Below are 19026 nucleotides of genomic sequence, written 5' to 3' on the forward strand. Positions count from 1 at the left end.
AGTAGAATGCACAAGCATTAGCTTTAGGTTACACTACTCAAAAATAAAACAAAACCAAAATTCCAGAAGCTAGGTAATTACCTTTTTAAACAGAAAGACTCAACTTGCTAAAGCTTTTAAACACTTTTAATTCTGTCTCCAAAGTTGCCTTCTGTAAATTGACCCTGAATGCCAGCTGGATTGTAAATGCTCTTAGGAATACAGCCATCATAAAGAAATTAGTATTGCACAATTCCTAAATGATACTTGATATGTACAGAGTCACAAAGCTATGAGGAGACTTCTTCCTGAAGTTTTTGCGCAAGCCCCTGGAGTTGAAACACCTCATGACACCTCACGCTCACTACAAATCTGGTTGTGACTTGCAGGAGAAGAATTTGTGGTTAGTCCTCAGCACGTGAAACCTTGCAAAAACATGAGAGTATTCTGTATTCCCAACAGAGCACCATGGCTTTTCTCTGGCTCCTTACATCCCTGTACCAACCATCAGAAATCAGAGAGATGAGATATTGTTTAAAAAGCATGAATAATGTGCATCTGTCCACAGATCCACAACTGTCGGCAGCAAAACATCCACATCACTGAGCTTGTCATTGAGGAAGCTCAGGTGGAAACAAACAAAAATCATATTTTATTGATGTGTTCTGCGTCTCACTGTGTAAGAGCTACAAAGATACTATAAGACAATCCTAAATGGAACAGATTTAAAAAGCAGAAATTCTTGAAAATAAGTTAATGGGAAATAAAGTTATGTCAGAAAGTCTATGGAGGAGAAAAATTACTTTTGAAGCTATAGAGTTTAGGAAGCTCAGTTCCTAAAATACATACTCCATTTTTGTTCCAAACAACTGCATTTTGACAGAGGCTTTCTCATTTCTAGTTACATGGAGATATGATATGCCCTGACACATCCCTGGAGCACTGCAACAGATTAATACTGAAAATACATATTAACATACAACACTACAGATTATGCTATTTCAAATATATATGTGTGTGTGTTATTTATTGGTATTAAGACTTATAAACCAAAATATTGGGTTAAACTGTGTATTTTACAAGAGCTCATTAAACACATGTTTTAACAAAAATATCAGGATAATAATGAGCTTGTCAGTTAGTGGGCTAGACTGTCCTCAGAATAAGCTAATGCATGCTCCTTCTGACATCATTCACCCAGCACAAGTGCAACTCCCAAAGTCAAGCAAACAAGTGCCTAAGGCAGCTTTCAATCTCAGCAAATTGTCAGTGTGGCTGAGAAGAGGGTGCCTGGATCCGTGTGTATCCCTGTCCCTGACTGGCTGGCACCTGGGCTGTGCAATGGGCACTCTCTGCACACTCCACCAGCTCCTCCTGCTCAGAGAGGTGGGAGCAGGAGAGCAGAGCGTGGGGTCTGGGGGGCTTTCCTAGCACTGATAAACTGACTCTCTTACCAGCCCAGTGCTGAATCACTCTCACTTCCATGACAGACCACAAAGACTAAAATAGCTGTCCTGTGCCCAGAAGGGATCTGAATGGGCCTGTTGATCATCTCCAGTAGGCTGAGCATTGCATTTAAAACAGTTCTGAGATGAAGCAACACAAAACAAGGGGCTTTGGTGTCTTCTTAGTAAGAGTAAGCCCCTGGGACAGTTACGGGTAAGATGCATACAGATATATACAGATGTCCTCTTTGGTCATCTGCTTCCAGAACTAAGTCTTGGCTTGCACTCATGATTTTTGATTTCAGATTATAAAACCCCAGCTCATGCTCCTGATGCCTTGTGACATCTACTGACAGCAACTGTGAGCTCCCATACCACACACCACCCCCTATAGACAGGAATGGATTCTTGTATTCCAGATTTCAACCTGTGGATGCTCCCCAACAGTTTCTGGTTTATATTTAAGAGATCACAATGCCACAAACTACTCAATGTTTTCTAAATCCATTACTTTGCAAATTGAAAAATATGGCAGCACAAGAAAAAACTTTAAAATGTCCTTTCTTTTTTTAACCATTGGCATTTCTTACAAGGTACATATTTTAAAATACAGTAGAGGGCAGTGCAGCATTATCTTATGATTCACACTTTGTCACTGAACTTATACAACTGAATTACACTTTTTCACAGGCCTTCAATCAACAATCCATTTAAACTCTTGGATGTATAATGTGCATGCAAAAAATACAAAATATTATTTGAATGCCACTTTTTAAAATTTTTTAAATACTTACTGACATGAGTATACCCAAAGTTCAGTGCTTTATGAACAGCTAGAAAAATATCAGCAGGGTGAATGGGAGGGCTGGTGGACCTTTTTGGGTTTTTTTGGTACTAATACAGATACTGTAAAAGCACCAGGTCTTCTCTTCCATTCCTTTAACCATTTCTGTTGCTTGCTTCAAATGATGCAAGGGGCACATCATTCTTGAAGTGCCCCTCAATGCATACAATACTGCAGCTGAGGCCACAGGACAGCCAGTGAGGCTTACATTTACAAATGACACACTCATTTATGCACAGCTCTGTTAATTCACCATCAGCTTGTAACCTGCAGAAAACAATTTGAGGATACTGGCACATGAAAAATTAGATGTGAGCTGGTAACTGGTGCTCACAGCTCAGAAAGCCAGTCTTAGAATAAATTATCTCTGCAGATCCCTTGCAACCCAAATCATTCTACCATTCCCATATCCTGTTCTGAGCAACTATTTCCTAGTCAATCACTTCTTATCCTGTATTTCAACAATTAACAGCTTCAATTGAACTGCTTCCAGCTGCTCTCTAATCTGTCAAGATTAATTTGAATTCAACTCCTCAAACACCTTGGAGCTTCTTGCAGCTTAGAGGTATCTAGAAAACGGATATGGATACCCTTTATACTGCTATCCTAAACTTCAATAAAATACAAGACCACAGTTTAATCCAAATGAAACTCTCATTTATTTTGACATTGATAACTCCCCCTTAGCTAAGTAATTACTCAAATGGAGAACTCTGATTCAGAACTAGAATAAATTTGAACTTTTAATCCCAGTTATGCAATATCTCCTGTGTCTGTACAATCCTGGCATTTCTTACCATTGTCCCATGCTAGAATAAAGGTTGCTGGAATTCTGTGAAGTCAAATGCCCACCTGCTTGGGAGTAAGAGCCAACAGCACTGACAGGAAACAGAACATCTGAGTCATCATTCAGGACCTGCAGAGGACTCCAACTGCATATCTGAGAATTGCATGTGACTATTTCACGAGGCCTATTTAGAACAAACAAACAAACAAACCAATCTATTTATACAGCCAGTATTACTGTTCATAATGCTTGTATTTCTTTCAGAGATACCACTGCAAGAAAAATCTTTATTTCAATCTACCTGCCAATTTCTTGGTTAGCCATACATTAATTCATTAAAGACCAGACATTCTAAAGAAAATGATACAAGCAGTGCTTGTCTTTTTCTCTCAACAAATTTCTGTCAGAAATAAAGAAAGCATATCAGTATCTAAAATTATTCTTTCTCTCTCAGTTTTGTCCTGCTTTGTTGAACTGTCTACACTCTGATGTAACAAGTTTACTCTGTTTAAAGCACACATTTTTATTGAGAAGCCAAAATAGCATTGTTATCATGCTAAGAATAAGGAAACATCAAGTAGGCCAGAAGTATATCCTGGCAATATCATGCCACAGTTTTAACAGTTGAGAACTTCAAGGAGAACAAGAAGTCTGAAATCTCAAAATTTGGGGTTTCAGTGAAACTTAGAAGCAAAATAACATTACTGCAGTGGCGCACATTGTTTGAACAGTAAAAAGGGAAAAAAAAAAGAATTATAAAAAAGGGAAAAAAGTGGGGGAGGAGGAATAGAGAGGAAAAAAAAAGAGAAAATCTATAGTTCAGTTCAACACATGAATTTGCAGTACCCATAAAATAAAAGGAGGAGTAAAGGGGAAGCATGGAAAGTTTACCACTAGCTCCTGCACCAATACTTACTTTTCAGAAGCTTCAGTTCCACCTTCTGTGCCTTTATTTCCTAATGATTTTCCATACAGTTCATCCTCATCTGCATCTTCATCATCAATGCTCTTCACATCCAGTTTCTCGTATTCATACTCTCCATTCATGAATACTGAATTGTTCTTCCACGAATGGTTACTTTCACTCCCATTCAGATTTTTTCCAAGAGTGCTTTCAGATGAAGACAATGCAAGAACTGAAGATCTGTCTACACTCTCCTCTGAACTTTCTCCTGTAATCAGAGTCTTTGTGCAATCCCCCAAGTTTTGCTCATCTTCCTCTTCATCAAATGAGATAATATTAGTAACTCTCTTCTTCTTTTTTCGATCTTTTTTGCATTTCAAATCTGGTAGTAATACAAAGTTTTTACACATTTTAGAAAAGAGAAATAATATATGAACCTGTTTTTTTCTTAAAAGAGCTCATGTACTAAATTACTCTAGTCAAAAAAAAAAAAACCACTCAGATCTACCTGGCATTCATTATCTTTCCATACACATGAGCTTTGAAATCTCTAATTACCAGCTTTATTTTATATGTCTTACATAATTCAGATTTTAGAAGATATTCTGGAGATGCATTCATAACATGATTCAATTGAAACTGGAAAAAAAGTTCTACAAACCCATTAAATTAAATTTAAAATAATAAGTTAGCCTTCCTTTCACTTCCTCCTATAGATTACACCTAGTATATAATGCAGAGCAGGTCTGCACAACAGAGAAACCATGAAGTAAAGAGGAAAAACTGTGAAGAACAAACTCACAACACAAGCAAAATCCACAACCTCCAACCAAATAGTTTTGTCTATACTCAAAAAATTGAATAATCAGCTTTCAGCTAATTAGCTCTTGTTCTAGAAATACACTGAAATTCTCTCTGATTACACCAGATGTATTCAGTGACAGCACTTATTTTTACACTATCACCTATTCTCACTGAATCTGATCTGCACATTAAGCTAAATGCAAAGCTGAAGCACTCCAAGAAATATCAGAAGTCTACTCACCAAGACACCTCACACTGGGACCAAATTGCTTAGTTTAATTCAAGTCCAGCTGTTACATATCCACAAAACACACTAACATACTTTTAAAAGGATGTTAAAACCCATTCTGGTTGCAAATAGAATTACAACAGATAACACAGATTTAAATGGAAACATCTGACTTGAGCTAATATTCCACATATAATTGCATTTGAACAAACTCAATTTTTTTAAAGTGACATTTTATTGGAACTTGTACCTTTCATGTTCTGTATACACATGTGCTGTGCACATCAGGTACATCATGTTCTGGAGTCATATGCACCATATGGTCAATTACTAAATTCTTTCTTCTTGCAAGGCTATTCTATACTAACAAAGTCATCCCTATGATTTGAATCTCATTTAAGTCTATACAACAAAAGCTTTACCACAAGTTTGTTCTAAAAACTGTGTTTTAAGATAAAGTCTATTTTAAATGCCAATAAAAAATGTACTTTATCTCAACTTCTGTTCCTACCAGATTCTTATGTGGGGTTTCTGCTTTTTTCTCATAACCAAAACAATTTATTGCCTAAACTCAAACCTTGTCTCTTAATTGAAAAGCACATAAATCTTCCTGCTGTTTCGTATTTTTACAAAGCAAAACAAACTTTTAGCTCAACTTCCAGAAACAAAGATAATAAAATATTACTTTGTTAATTTTGGAACAAAAAACACATAACGAAAATCGCATTTTCCTTGACTGATTGAGATTAAGACTTTGGGTCTTTGTTAGTAATTAACATCATACAAGCTGGTTGTAATACTAAGAACTCAAAAGGTCAAGAGTGTATTTTGGTCAAGGTCAAAAAGTCAAAAGGTCAAGAGTAAATTTTCATTTTGGCAATTATCTGGTTTGCATAGGAATTCAGACTGTAAACAGTCACTACTTGAAGCAGATTACAAGCTGAGATTTGTATCTGATATTTAACAAAAGATTTAAGTCAGTCTACGTCTGACTAGCAAGGTGGCACAAGACAACATTAGAAATGAAAAATCATTACATCGCAAACTTCAAAGCTTAATTTTATGAACAAGAAACCGAAATTCAGGTCACAAGCAAAGCGCTACCAATAAAACAGTTTAGCCTCCCTCTCACAGTGATACAAGAATGCTGAAATACACATTACTATCCAGTATTCACATACAATATTTCCAATTTCATGCTTTTTAATTACACACTCAACTGGTTTGTATGCACAGTGCACTTAATTTTAAGACTTCTGCTCTACAATAGTACATTAAAAGTAAATTAAAAAGTTATTTAAACATACTTAAATATTTCCTAAGTTTCTGAGTGGCACTAATATTCATAAAAGCTTACCAGCATTTACATTCCTGGACAGAACAGGCAGTGGGTCAGAGTCCTGGTCAGGTTTTATGAGAATGGAGACTGCAGACGAGGCAGTAATCTCCCGCAGGAGGCTGCTGACACCCTGAGTGGACTCCTTCAATAAGGAAGTTACATTTTGTGTAGATTCCTTTAACAAATCTGACACAGTAGGTGTGCATTTGCTCTGCCCATTTAAGTCCTTATTATCAATGTTGATAGCAAAAAGAATGGAGTTCAGACCTTCAGATAAAAGAAAGGGGAAAAAGAGACCAGAAATGCACCATATATTTCACATACAAGTTAAGAACATAGAAGCTAAAGATTAATGAAAACTGTGACATGAAAAACATTTTTCCCAAAAAACTCCTACAGTTCCCAATGCATGAATTCTTATTCTTTCATTCCTTTCTAGATTCTATTCAAGCTGATGCAATCAGTTCTGAATTCTTCTTGATGGCTGTTCAGCTGCACATTAAAGAATCAAAAAGTACTGTGAATCCACTTATTTATAACCTTTAATTTAAACCCATTTCACTGCAACTTTACTATTTGTTGGTCCCTATAGTCTATTAGCAAAAATACCCAAGAACCTTGTCTTGCAGAATGAAGCATGTGACCAGGTATCTGAAAAAAGGTCTATAAAAGGTAATAATACATTACTTCTGTGGATGAACTGCAGAGAAGTAAATTATTTGTTATCATTCCTTACTCTTACTCTCCTTACCTTATTTTGATCTTACTCTAAAATTCCATCATTACTCTTGTCTAGACACTTTGCTTCTCTAAATAGCACTGATTTTAAGTTAGCCTTGACTGCTGAAGAGTTAAAAAAATTTATGAAAAATTTATTTTAAAATTTATGGAAAATTTTTTAATTGTAGAAACGCTAGATCCAGGATTTTAACAATCCATCAATTCATAGCATAAATTGGCATAATAGCTTGATTGCTCACCCTGGCTGTGCCTCTGACACACATTCTCCACATAAACAGAATGTATTAGAGAAATCCTCCTCACAAGCAGAAACAAATGCAACATCCCAAAATGCAGTAGTTTTCCAAGAGCAGTTATACTGAAGAGAAAGCCTTACCAGCTGCCATCGTAGGGATCATGCTAGAACGTTCTTCATCCATCATAAAAGACCAGTCTTCATAGAAGACACTGTAATTTAAAAGAGGAAAAAAAAAGAACATGCAGTGCTATAGTCATATATTCTTCACTTCTGAAAGACAAAAAAGCTCTGAAGAATAAGTAGGAGCACCCCAAAGGATGAAATTTTATGTCACAGCTGTAGATTCTGAAATTGGTAACTGTTCAGATGGTTCTAAAAAGACATGCTAGGGAGTATTTTTTTCTTTAGCTTTAGCTCTGCACTTTTTTAGGAAAAAAAAAACCCACTCAAGGTCTGGGGGTTTACTCTGCATTAGCAATCGCAGCATCTCTCTATACCTATTGCTATACATGTTATGTATAAGCTTAGAACACATGAATACAAACAAAACAAAAAGGTTCCTTTTGTCTTGAGCAACCTGCTCTTGGTGGAAGGGGTTCCTACCCATAGCAGGAGGATTGGATTACAAAATCTTTAAGAGTCCTTTCTAACCCAAATCCTAATATTCTATGGTTCTGTGATCTGTTTCAATATCCAAACCCACACCAATTACCCTGAAGAGTTAGGATGATCTATGAATTTGGATGTAAAAAAACTGTATTTTTTCACAGTGAACACATAAATTTAGTAGTTCTAAGCCTGTTTTTTTCTAGTAGCAGAATGCTGTATTTTTACTATCAACATTCTGTTAATTAAACAACGAAACAGATAGTAAGAAAATCCTCAATCTATATATTAAACAATTCTGACAGATTCATTTAAAAGTTTCCAAAACATATAACTGGGGATGTAAAATGATCCTGTAAATCCTATTGGAATTCAGGTAACACTTAAGTCTTAAAAAATCTGGAATAAACCTTCTTAGAAATAGATTACAATTCAGTGTGCTGATAATCCTGATACTGTGCAAGTATTGCTACTTGAGACTAATTAGTGACCTAGCAATCCAAGTCACTAATTTCCTAGTGGTTTTCAGACCTTTGTCTTATTTCATTTGTCTTTATTTGATTTCTCCAAAATTTTTTTAGCAAGAAAGCTACAGATGTCTGAAACAAACTAGAAATGAAAAGGAAATACTAATGAACTCAGCTCGGGCAATAATCTTATCCCCTAGATCCATTAATCAATGCAAATTAATAAAATGCCCTTCTGTTGAATCCACTGGACTTGATCTACTGGTTTGAGCAAGCTCAACAGTTACTGATTAAAAAAGGAAAACTCAAGTTTTCATAAAGAAAAGAAGTTGAAGCCATATAAGAAAAAGGCAGGATTTCACAACGTGTAGTAAGTTATTCTCAGTAACTGTAACAAAAGATTCACAAACTGCTACCTAACCACTTCCCAGTCATCTGCAGCTGCAGCTCCCCACTGCTGCACTGCTGGAGCTCTGCAATTAAAGGCTCTCCAAAAGGTAACAGGCAATTACCACTGATGAATTGAGATCAGACACGGCTGCAATTGTGTACTATTTTAGTGGAATGAGAGAGGCACCTTAAAGCATGGTGTCCAGGTTGCAGTGAGGAAACTGTTGAAAAGACAGGGAAGGGATTTAGACAAGAGGTCACATGTTCATATAGGCACAAACCACTACCTTAACTTCTGACAAAAATTTTTTAAAATTATGCTAAATGACTTGACAGGTATAGCAATTAATATGGGGTACTACTACAGCTATGGGTTTTGGTTAGTTGCCTGGAGTTTCAGACATTGTCAGTCGAGTTCCTGCACTACAAAGGTATCAGATACAGTACCTGAGGCGGTTCTTATCTGCAAGCAGCATGTGAACATATCTTTCCAGGGAATGTTCATTCAAAGCACAGCGCAGCCAGGCCCGGCCTCTGCCAATGTCTGTGGTGATGGCCTTCAGAGAGTAGAAGCGCTGCAGCTCGTGTCTGTTCAGCACTTCCTTCACGTAATACCAGAACACTGGCTCTGGGATTTAATGATTAATAATAACAATAATGACAACCACCCTACCAAGAAAACCACTAAACTCATACCTGAATACATTTACATGTAAATTTATAAAACAAACAGGTAACAATATAACACTGAACAAAAGTGAATCATTTACTCTCCTCATGCAACCCACCAGTTAAATAAGTTATTTATTCCTACAGAGTTCGGGCTGTTTAAGCTCTTGGAACTTTTTACTTCATTGAAAAAGCCACACAAATTAAAGGATTCAATCTGACACTTTTGCATAGAATTCACATTTAAAAGCACATTTAAACTAGTATTTTATCCACAGGTCCATATGTTCAACTAGAAACATATTATGGAAGGGAAAAGATTTCTTTAGAACTCTATATTACTGCTGATGTGAAATGTTGAAAGGCAGGTCCAAAGGAGCAAGTACCTCCAGAAATTGCAGATGTGCAAATAACAAATTCATGTTACTTTAGAAAACATAAGTGTTGCATTTAAACAGCAAAAATATCTCTTCCAACTAAAACACTTTCTGTGCGTTTTTCCCAAATATTGATAAAAACTGATCAGTATCTTAATATAGTTCTGATTAAAGGAAAGAGAAACATCATGGTCAAGAGAAAAATAAAGGAATCTTCTCTTTCAATGTGGAGAAAGTAATAAAAACCAACCCAACCAATACAAGCAATATTTTTCTTTCTAAAATTACATCAATAATTAGAAGTTAAACATGTCTGACCTATATAGAATAAGAGTAAGACAACAGCAAGAATGAAAACGTTGTTTTAAAAACTTAACAGCACAATTACACAATCCTGATCCCTGCCAGAATTCAAAATAAACTTGCCACTATACATGATGAAACAGTAGGAAGTGCAGATTTCCTAACAGCAACATTTCCAGTGAAACTTGGAGTTTGGCTGGAAACGTTACACTAGACTAAGAAGCTACACTCATTTTCACTGCTACTTCTACAACACATCAAGTGTTAAGTATTCTACCAACAATCTCCAGTTTGGTGCAATGCTTAAAGCTTCTTTTAGAAATAACAGCTATGGATAGCTATAATCAGCAACTTACCTGTTTCCGTTTTGCTGGAGAAACCTGCTGCCTGTTTGATTGCTGCTGCTGTCAGTGCTAATCCCCGGCTCCTCCTCAGGCCATGCTGGAACACAGCTTCAAACTGAGCACACAAACAGGTCACTCTGCAACAGAATTTTTAATGAACTCATGTAAAAGGAACTATGAAAAAATCATAGTGAAAATCAACTATGTTTCTATATAGCAACTTTATTCCAGATCTCTGAATAGGAAATGTAAAGTGAACCATTATCTTATAAGCAGTGAAAGATCCCTCCTATGCAGTAATCTCATTATTTGCCAGCAGTATAATCTACTTATAACCACAGTTTCAGCATAATGATTGAAAGCTGAGGCTCAGGTTCCATTCAGAAGAATTGGGAATTTGAGAAATCACACTCACCTGCCAGAGAGGCTATTCATTATGTTATTTCAGCTTCAGATCACCTACCTTTCATGCAATGTAATTTTTGAGCATATACAATATTTTGTGCCATATGTTTTATGTCATTATGATGCAAAATCTAAGCATGTTATTCTTAGACTATTTTACCTGCTATCTGAGTCTGAAGCAATTTCTTTTCTTCCTCCAAATCGTATTTGACACTGCAATAAACAGATTTTAAGAAATTTTAAGAACTTTTTGTTACACTAAATAAATTCAGTTTTCTGAACTATTTCTACATATGAAACAAAGTCATATCAAAAAAGGAAGCAGCACAAAATAGAGCATTGCAGAATACAGCCTGCATCCAAAAAGTGCTCTAGAGCATCATGTTACACTAATGGGCTGCTCTTGCAGTTCAAATAGATCCTCACTAGCCAGAGCAACACACCTGCAGGTCCTTCAGCAAATAGAAAACTGAGTGGAAATTACTACTTTTGAGTTTCAAATGTGCACCCACAAAACCAAACGTTGCTCCTACCCAGCTCAGAGCTACAATTACAGAACCACTCTTCAAAAAGCATTTTACTGGCTTACTTCTGAGGAATTCTTTTGCCTCCCAAGCTCTCCCAAATTAACTTCAGTCTATGAAATACTACTTGCTGAACTTCTCATTGACACAAATATAGACATACATATATAAATCACATCTTTACATGTATTTTAACCATTCACTAAAAATCTAGTGCAAACAAAAGAAGCTGCTACTCTAAAATGTTAATTAAGTCAGACTTTGCAGTACACTGCAATTTATTTCAGTCATATAAGGATTACAAGAACATATATTCCTAATATATATTGTATAGTATTACATATATTTAAAATGGATCTATTACAAATATAACCTGTCCAGAACCAGAATTTTAAATAAATACTGCACAGTTGTTTGCTAGCAGACAAAAACTCAGTACTATGAAAGCCACAATTTCTTCTTTGTTTCCTTTTCTTCTTTTTCCTTCTCTTCTTCAAAGAGAAAACAAAGACAGTCCCTGCTAGTAGTGACAAGTCTGAGTAAGCCACTGCAGAAATTTCTGCTGGATTTCTCACCTGTTTAACTGCATCCAGTAGCCGTTCTAGAAGAAACTGTCTTTTAGAGTCATTGGTCTGTGAACCTGAAATCCAACAAAATCATATCATTTTAAAATAAACTGGTTTTTAAAGTACATTTAGGCCAACACAAATGTCTTTCTTTTGGGTCCTGAAAACTTTCTTCCCATGCCAATTATTCCACTAGATTAAGTAATATATTTCCTCTAAATAAAATGATGCAGTATAAACTATGCTTTGAGGTTTCAAGTAGCCTTTCTCTAACAGGCAGCAATACTGTTTCAAGTATCATCTTGACTCTTACTTTATACCATTTTGAAGATATATTTCACCAATACTGAATACAGAATAATTATTCAAGCTGATCACAGCTTGAGTGAGCTGAGCTGAGCTGAGCTTCTTAGCACAACTACCAGTGCAGTACAGCATCACAGCACTAGAAAATAATGGAAAACAAGAATGAGACACCAGGAGTATCTTCTTACTGTCAAACCTTATTGCAGAAAGAGCTTTATGTCAGGTGAACAGAGAGCAACTGTTACAGTATATCCCTTAAAATTCAACTACAGCATAGTTCCTCTGATTGACACCTATAAAATCTATTTTGTTACTATATAAAGAGCTATGCAAGACAACCTTTAACTTCTCAAGCTATTTCAACAATAACACAATACTTTGCTTGTTGGAATATCATTTATAAACTTCCATGAATATGGTAAAATTTATTCTTTTAGATAACCTACATTGCCTCTGTAATTTCTTTATTCTCATCTTAAGTTCAAGACATCCAACAGAAACCTCTGTGACCTCTCTGGAGTTTAAGTCATTCTCTTCTCCTTTCTCTCTCAAAGAACATACAACCAAAGTACATATGGAGTGAAAGCCAATTACCCAAACTCAGCATGAGCAAATTCCTCCCGACACTGAAAATCAAACACCACACACTAGCAAAGAGAGATGACATCAAAGATATGTGCTTCCTCTTGCTATCCAACAGTGTGAGGTCCAAATCCCAGAATTTCCTATCTTCATAATCCCATTCAAAACAGTTTGTTTTTAAACCAGCAGGACATGACAGAATTTGTTGAAATGAGTCTGCCTTTATATATGTATACTCTTGTATCATAAAAATTTACATTATACTGATAAAATGTATTTTATATATTCATATTAATATATAAGTATATCAATACAATTCATATTCTGTATAGTTTCATATATTCATTAAACAGAATAAAACCCCCACAGTATGCCAGAATAATGAAAACAACAGGAAAAACATGCAAACATAGCTGCTAACTAAGCTTCTCAATGCTGATTTTGCTGATTACAGGGCATTTCCAAGAAGTTGTGCTTCCCATTTTGAACTCTGACTCAAACTGTGCAGGCATGTGATGTGTGAGGTCTGGGGCTGTTAGTCAAGCGCTGCAGTGCACACAAACAATGTTCAGTGCCAGCTCAGGACTCCAGGAACAAACCCCACACCAAACGGGTTTTAACTTCCTAACAGCTATGCCAGTTATGCCAGTGTGAAGATAAGGCTAAATTCATATAATCCCTACCATCACACTTTGTGCTCCTTCAGAGATTATTATTTATTAAACAATATTCAATGTTCTTGCCATGCATACATTGCCATAATGGAGATGTAAACATGCCTGTGTATCCATTTGCTTTGTAATAAATCACATCACCATAAAATAAGGAAAACAATTCCAACTTTTAGAGCAACCTCTCGTGTTCAGCAGCACTGAATATACATAACTCTGCAGATTTCCTCTGTTGTTTCAAAACTCATTATTCTTACAGTCTTACACTACCCACATGCCTGCAAAAAGAGGCATAACACAATATTTCTCTTTATATTAACACCTTGAGACAACATCAGAACAAATGTACGCAATTAATTATTTCATGACCAGAAAAACATCTATCAAATGAAAATATTAGTAGGTGGGCCAAGTTTGTCTTTCAAATGCAATACATGTTAGTTTTTAAATTCACATCTCTTTTTACTCTTTGTATCTATTTGGTCACAGAAATGGTTTGCAACTAGATTCCAAACCATGATCAATATAAAAAAATGCATAAATACAGAATACCTACTGATGTTCACTATACTAATTAATGTTCTAAACCATTAAAGCATGTGATAATAAACAACCTTAACTTTACACAGATTGACTGCAGTGTGTATTTTCTCTTTATTTTACTTGTAAATTTGCACTAACAATTGTGACTGCAGGAGATTACAACCAATAATTCCTGAAGCAGTTCAGATCACTCTCACCATTAACAGGGCTATAAGGCCACTTAATGTGTCTACTGAGGGCTTAGCTGAGCTTTCTCTTCAATGCAAATCCTAAATTCTTCTACTGCTGTTGCTTAACAGAATTTACAAGGTAGAAGGAAAAGAATACTCACAAAGTCTAATTAAAAAAAAAAATTCAAATATTAAGTTGTTTCTCTTCATGCCGAGGGTATATTTTTCTTTGTAATAAGCCTAGAAAACATGGTACTATTTAGTGATGGTTTTGTTTTTAGTAGGTGGAAGGTAAAAATAAATCTCTACTAACTCTACTGAAGATTTAGTTCTTTCACATTTTCATTTTCTAAACTAAGTCTTCAGAAAAAAAAAAAAAAGCATATTTTCAGACTAGAGCATCAATTAAGTGTGATCAACTCCAGCTGATTTAAAGACTAACAGTGTATTATAAACTGACTAAAATACCCGTCTGCTGATTCAAAATAGCAGTAAAACCTGCAGCAACACATATACAAATACAAAACACAGAATGCATAAAAACAGCATTACTCAGAAAAAGGCTGTATTTAGACTATTGCAATAAGAAAGGAAGTTCATACAGGACTCTAAAAATAATTATGAAAACATAAGGTTGAAAAACTAAGAAACTTCAAGAGACTCCTTCCACCAACATCTACTCAGTCAAAAAGGGTTTAAAATAGGCTAAGGTGCTGCACCTGCCTCTCTGACACTCTTCATTTTCTGTTGTTAAAGTTCATGCTTTCCTATTTTTAAAATAAACTTCTCTCCATACTCTGACATAAACATCCACACCTACAGCAGTAACAAACTGGTGTATAAGTAAAGGAAAGTAGGATAGGTTCTTCCTAGGTAAAGCCCTCTTCAGTACCACATGCAGCATAGAAGTGAAATAAATAAATCTCATATTGCTCTTATATAACTTGCATTTATGTCCTAAATGCAACATTTCAGACTGCAAGCCCTTTTGCTTGCTCTAATGCAGGTTCTGAAGGCACAAGTTTAAAATAAAACAAACACAGACCTAATTTAAATGCTACCTTATACTACATTATTATGATTCTACTGCTTACTCCCCCCACCACAAGTTGTATTTTTAAGTTTTTTGAAACTGTCATTAAACAAATGACAACACCCACAGTTCTTGACAAACACATAAATCTTGTATCCTTGCATTGTTTGCCTTTAAAGTTTAGCCTGCTCAGCACTATAGAATAAAATATGAGTATGTAATTAGTAAGCAGCATTAGTAATATTAAGGTGAGGCTTACATCAACAGGAATTTACCTTCACATCCACTAGAAACACACTGTAGCTAAAGAAAATAAACATTAACCATAATTATAGCCATTAAGAAGTTCTTCCATCTATATTTCAGGAATAGCTCTGTTAGTTAAAAGGCCTACAACTGGGCATAGAAGTAAGTACGGACAGTGCTGTTACAGGCACTAAACATCTCATCAGTTTTAACCATATCCTTCTTTAACATCAGCCATCTCCTTTATCTGAAACAAGCATGATAATGACAGATATTTCTCTGTTCTGATCAGTTTGACTTATATTATTCTAGAAAAACACTGTACAGCATTGTGTAACAGTACTGTTCATCAAAGTGCAACATTAGGGTTTTTTTGTTATCTTGCTGTCTAATTGAAATTGTTGGGAAACCTTATCACTCTTGGCAGGGGCTATACATGAGTCCTTACTATGCCATTGAACCAATGTCACATTACTCTATTTTAAGTAATTGTTTCTTTTCTCATAAACATGTATCTCTTCATTGTCTTAAAAAAATATTAATGGTAACAAAAATAACTACACGATGAAGCTTTAGGCCACAGGAGGTGTTACCTTGCCTTCTGAGTCATAGAATCCAAACAGAGCACTCAAAGATTAGTCTCCTAGGAAGATTTAGGTTCTAATTTGCATAATTTTGCACAAGGCTATTCCCAGTTTCCATTTGTAGGGCTGAGGTCTTCCATATCAAAATGATGACTCTTACAATTTTGTAATTAGGATTTAGTCTATATTATGTCAAGATCTGAAACATTTGAGAAACTTTCTATTCCCATGCTTTGAAAGATTTCACTGTTACTTGCATATTCCACAAGCGGTTTCCCCATTATAATCTTTTTTTTTTTTTTGCCTCATCTCTTCCACAAAAATCTTCTATTTTCTTCCTACCATAAAGGTGAGAATAAAACAGAGAAAAATACAAGTGAAGTGGTTTTATTTTTTCAATTCAGTTTCAGAAATGTCTGCCCCCCACAAAACATGTAGCATTTAGTTACTCCAGTTAACTCCTCAGTTTTTTTCTTACTGCCTTTGGCAACAAAGATCACCAAGTATTAGATCAGGGTGGGAGATCAATACTGATCCAATCCTCAGGTGCAGAGTGTTGTCTGCAACTTCCATTGCTGAACATGCACGAAGAGACCCATCATAGTTTTTACTAAAGCACCTTCCTTCTCAAAAAGCCTCAAACAAATCCTTGCCATTGTGTTTTAATACATATTAAATAAATACCACTTATCCTTTACTTCTATGAATAAAGTCTATCAGAATTTTCATCTCTATCCTAAAAAATAACCCTCCATGCTTGCCCATTCAAGCGGGTCTGTTTCCTCCAGTCCTGTAGTTTATGGGTCATAATTCTCATGCAAAGCTTCAAGTATTTATTTGACAAGCACCTCGGAAAGCTCTCGATTTAGCACTCATTTACGCTCAAGATTTAGCACAGCCCCCGCAGCACGCCCCTCTGCCACGGAAATTACCGCGTCCAAACAGACTCATCCTCACCGGGACCCAGCCAGGACACAGCGACAGGGGCCCCTTGTCCACAAGCCGTGGTTCTCACCTCTCCCACCCACTGCGTGCTCCTGAGATCATATTTTTCACTTTTTTAACTCCTGTTTTCTCTTGGTCATTTATTTCCTCACGAATATTTCCTATGATTTTGCACAGCTGAGGCAACACAGATGCCCGAGCTCAGCATCACTTGTGCTGCGAGCCAGCGTCACCCTCAAGGGCAGGACTTAGGATTTAAAACGGGGTAAAACACCGCTTCGGGGGAGCCAGGGGAGCCGGGACGAGGAACGGGGTGAGGAGACAAGAGACCCAAGAGCCCCGTGCCTCAGCACGGCACCAGGGAGCAGCGAGGGGGGGCGAGAGCAGCGCCGCTCCCGCCCGGGCCCCCGGGCACGCTCTGCCCGCGCCAGCCCCCGCAGCGCCGGGGGCCCGGGGCGGAGGGGCCGGCCCGGCCGCACTCACCGCTCATGGTGCCCGCGGGGCTCCGTCCGCCGGAGCCGCCGCTCTCCGCACAGCCACGGCCGGGCCGGCAGCCACCGCCCGCCCCGGAACCCGCCCGGCGCCCCGGAAGGTAAACACGGCCCCGGGAGCGCCGCGCTGCGCGTCCCGGCCCGCGGCTCCTCGGCGCGGCCCCGCGCCCTCCGCGCCCTCAGCGCCCTCCGCGCCCTCAGCGCCCTCAGCGCCGCCGCGCCCTCAGCGCCCTCAGCGCCCTCAGCGCGGCCCCGCGCCCTCAGCGCCCTCAGCGCCCTCAGCGCCCTCAGCGCCCTCAGCGCGCCCGGCCCCGCCGGGCAGGGGCAGCCTGCGGGGCAGGAACGCGGCACCGCGAGAGGAGGGGCGAGACAAGTGGCGATAAAGTTCCTCTGCTGCCGCATGTGCTGTGCTGGGTGCACGCTCGGAAAGGGTCGTTAAATAAAAACAAAAAACAAAGTGAGGATAATAACAAATTCTATAAGTTTCTAGGCCTGTTTGAGAGGTTTTGGCCACACAGGGCCAAAACCACACAGAACACCTAACTCCCAACTCACCCCAAACAGTGTCTGCCTCCTAAAGTTGCTGCAGCACGTCATTCTTAGATTTCATGCAATTAAATACTTCAGTTTGTCGTTCATGCAGGAACTTGAAGTAGCATGTTAGCTACACATAAAGATGATTGTTGTTCTGGTTGCTGGTGTGGTTATTGCTCCTGTTGTTGCAGTTTTCCAGGAATAAAACTAGCCTAATATTAGGAAAGTAACATTAATGCTTGGAAGGCAAGGTGACAAATATATTCCTAATTTTAGGCCACAGAGCAGTCTAGCATGACTAATCACCCATCCTTGCAAATGTAACAAGGGTAAGTAAAAAAACTTAGTAACTAAGATAAATAAATCTCAGTCTGAAAACACTTGGCACTGCAAGGAAAGCCTGTGCCACCAGGAAGTACATGGGATGGCAGGGGTTGCAGTGAAGGCCAGAGCTGGGCTTCAGTGACCCTTGTGGTCCCTTCTGACTCAGGACCTTCTGTGATTCTATGATCTGTGCTCCCCAGCACCCCACATCCCTTAGGGTGACCCAGTGAGTGATACCTTCTGAACCCAGGGGCCTCCATACTCTACAAGATATCCATCTTTAGAACATTCCTATTTCAAGTGTTGAAATTACTCTTTTCAAGACTGGATGTACTCTAGGTCTTCATTTTCACCTCTTGGAACAGTCCTTGTGTACCATCAAGTAATTTTGGGCACAAGATCCGAGTCTAACATGAACATACATATTTGCAAAGTTGTTTATTTTGTGTATGTCTGTAAGTAGGTACAATCTCTAAAGGCAGAAAAAGCTGTCCTAAGTAAGGACTTTCTGAAACTAAAAATTCCACTAAGTGAGTGCCTGAGAATACTGTAGAAATAGTTAACTAATGAAATACTAGAATTAGAAATAATATGATAATATTAATGCAAGCACAATGGGAGATCTCTAAGGATGGT

The 19026-nt window shown here is 37.6% G+C and overlaps 1 protein-coding gene across 2 annotated transcripts in view; it reads right to left on the minus strand.

Moving 5' to 3' along the window:
• Positions 1-17633, minus strand: part of SNX29 (sorting nexin 29) — a 102277-nt gene extending 84644 nt beyond the window's left edge. For both annotated transcript variants that reach the window (XM_021539833.3, XM_021539834.2), the window contains exons 1-9: positions 17525-17633; positions 11971-12035; positions 11032-11084; positions 10479-10603; positions 9221-9401; positions 7449-7519; positions 6350-6598; positions 3972-4341; positions 3121-3239 (exon numbers count right to left, since the gene is read on the minus strand). In XM_021539833.3, the coding sequence (XP_021395508.2) occupies positions 3121-3239; positions 3972-4341; positions 6350-6598; positions 7449-7519; positions 9221-9401; positions 10479-10603; positions 11032-11084; positions 11971-12035; positions 17525-17531 (1240 nt within the window). In that variant the 5' untranslated portion in view covers positions 17532-17633. The remainder of the gene's footprint in view (positions 1-3120; positions 3240-3971; positions 4342-6349; positions 6599-7448; positions 7520-9220; positions 9402-10478; positions 10604-11031; positions 11085-11970; positions 12036-17524) is intronic.
• Between the last annotated feature and the right edge of the window lie 1393 nt (positions 17634-19026).

The sequence above is a fragment of the Lonchura striata genome, chromosome 16, assembly GCF_046129695.1.
Source record: "Lonchura striata isolate bLonStr1 chromosome 16, bLonStr1.mat, whole genome shotgun sequence".
In the NCBI taxonomy this organism is placed as follows: Eukaryota; Metazoa; Chordata; class Aves; order Passeriformes; family Estrildidae; genus Lonchura; species Lonchura striata.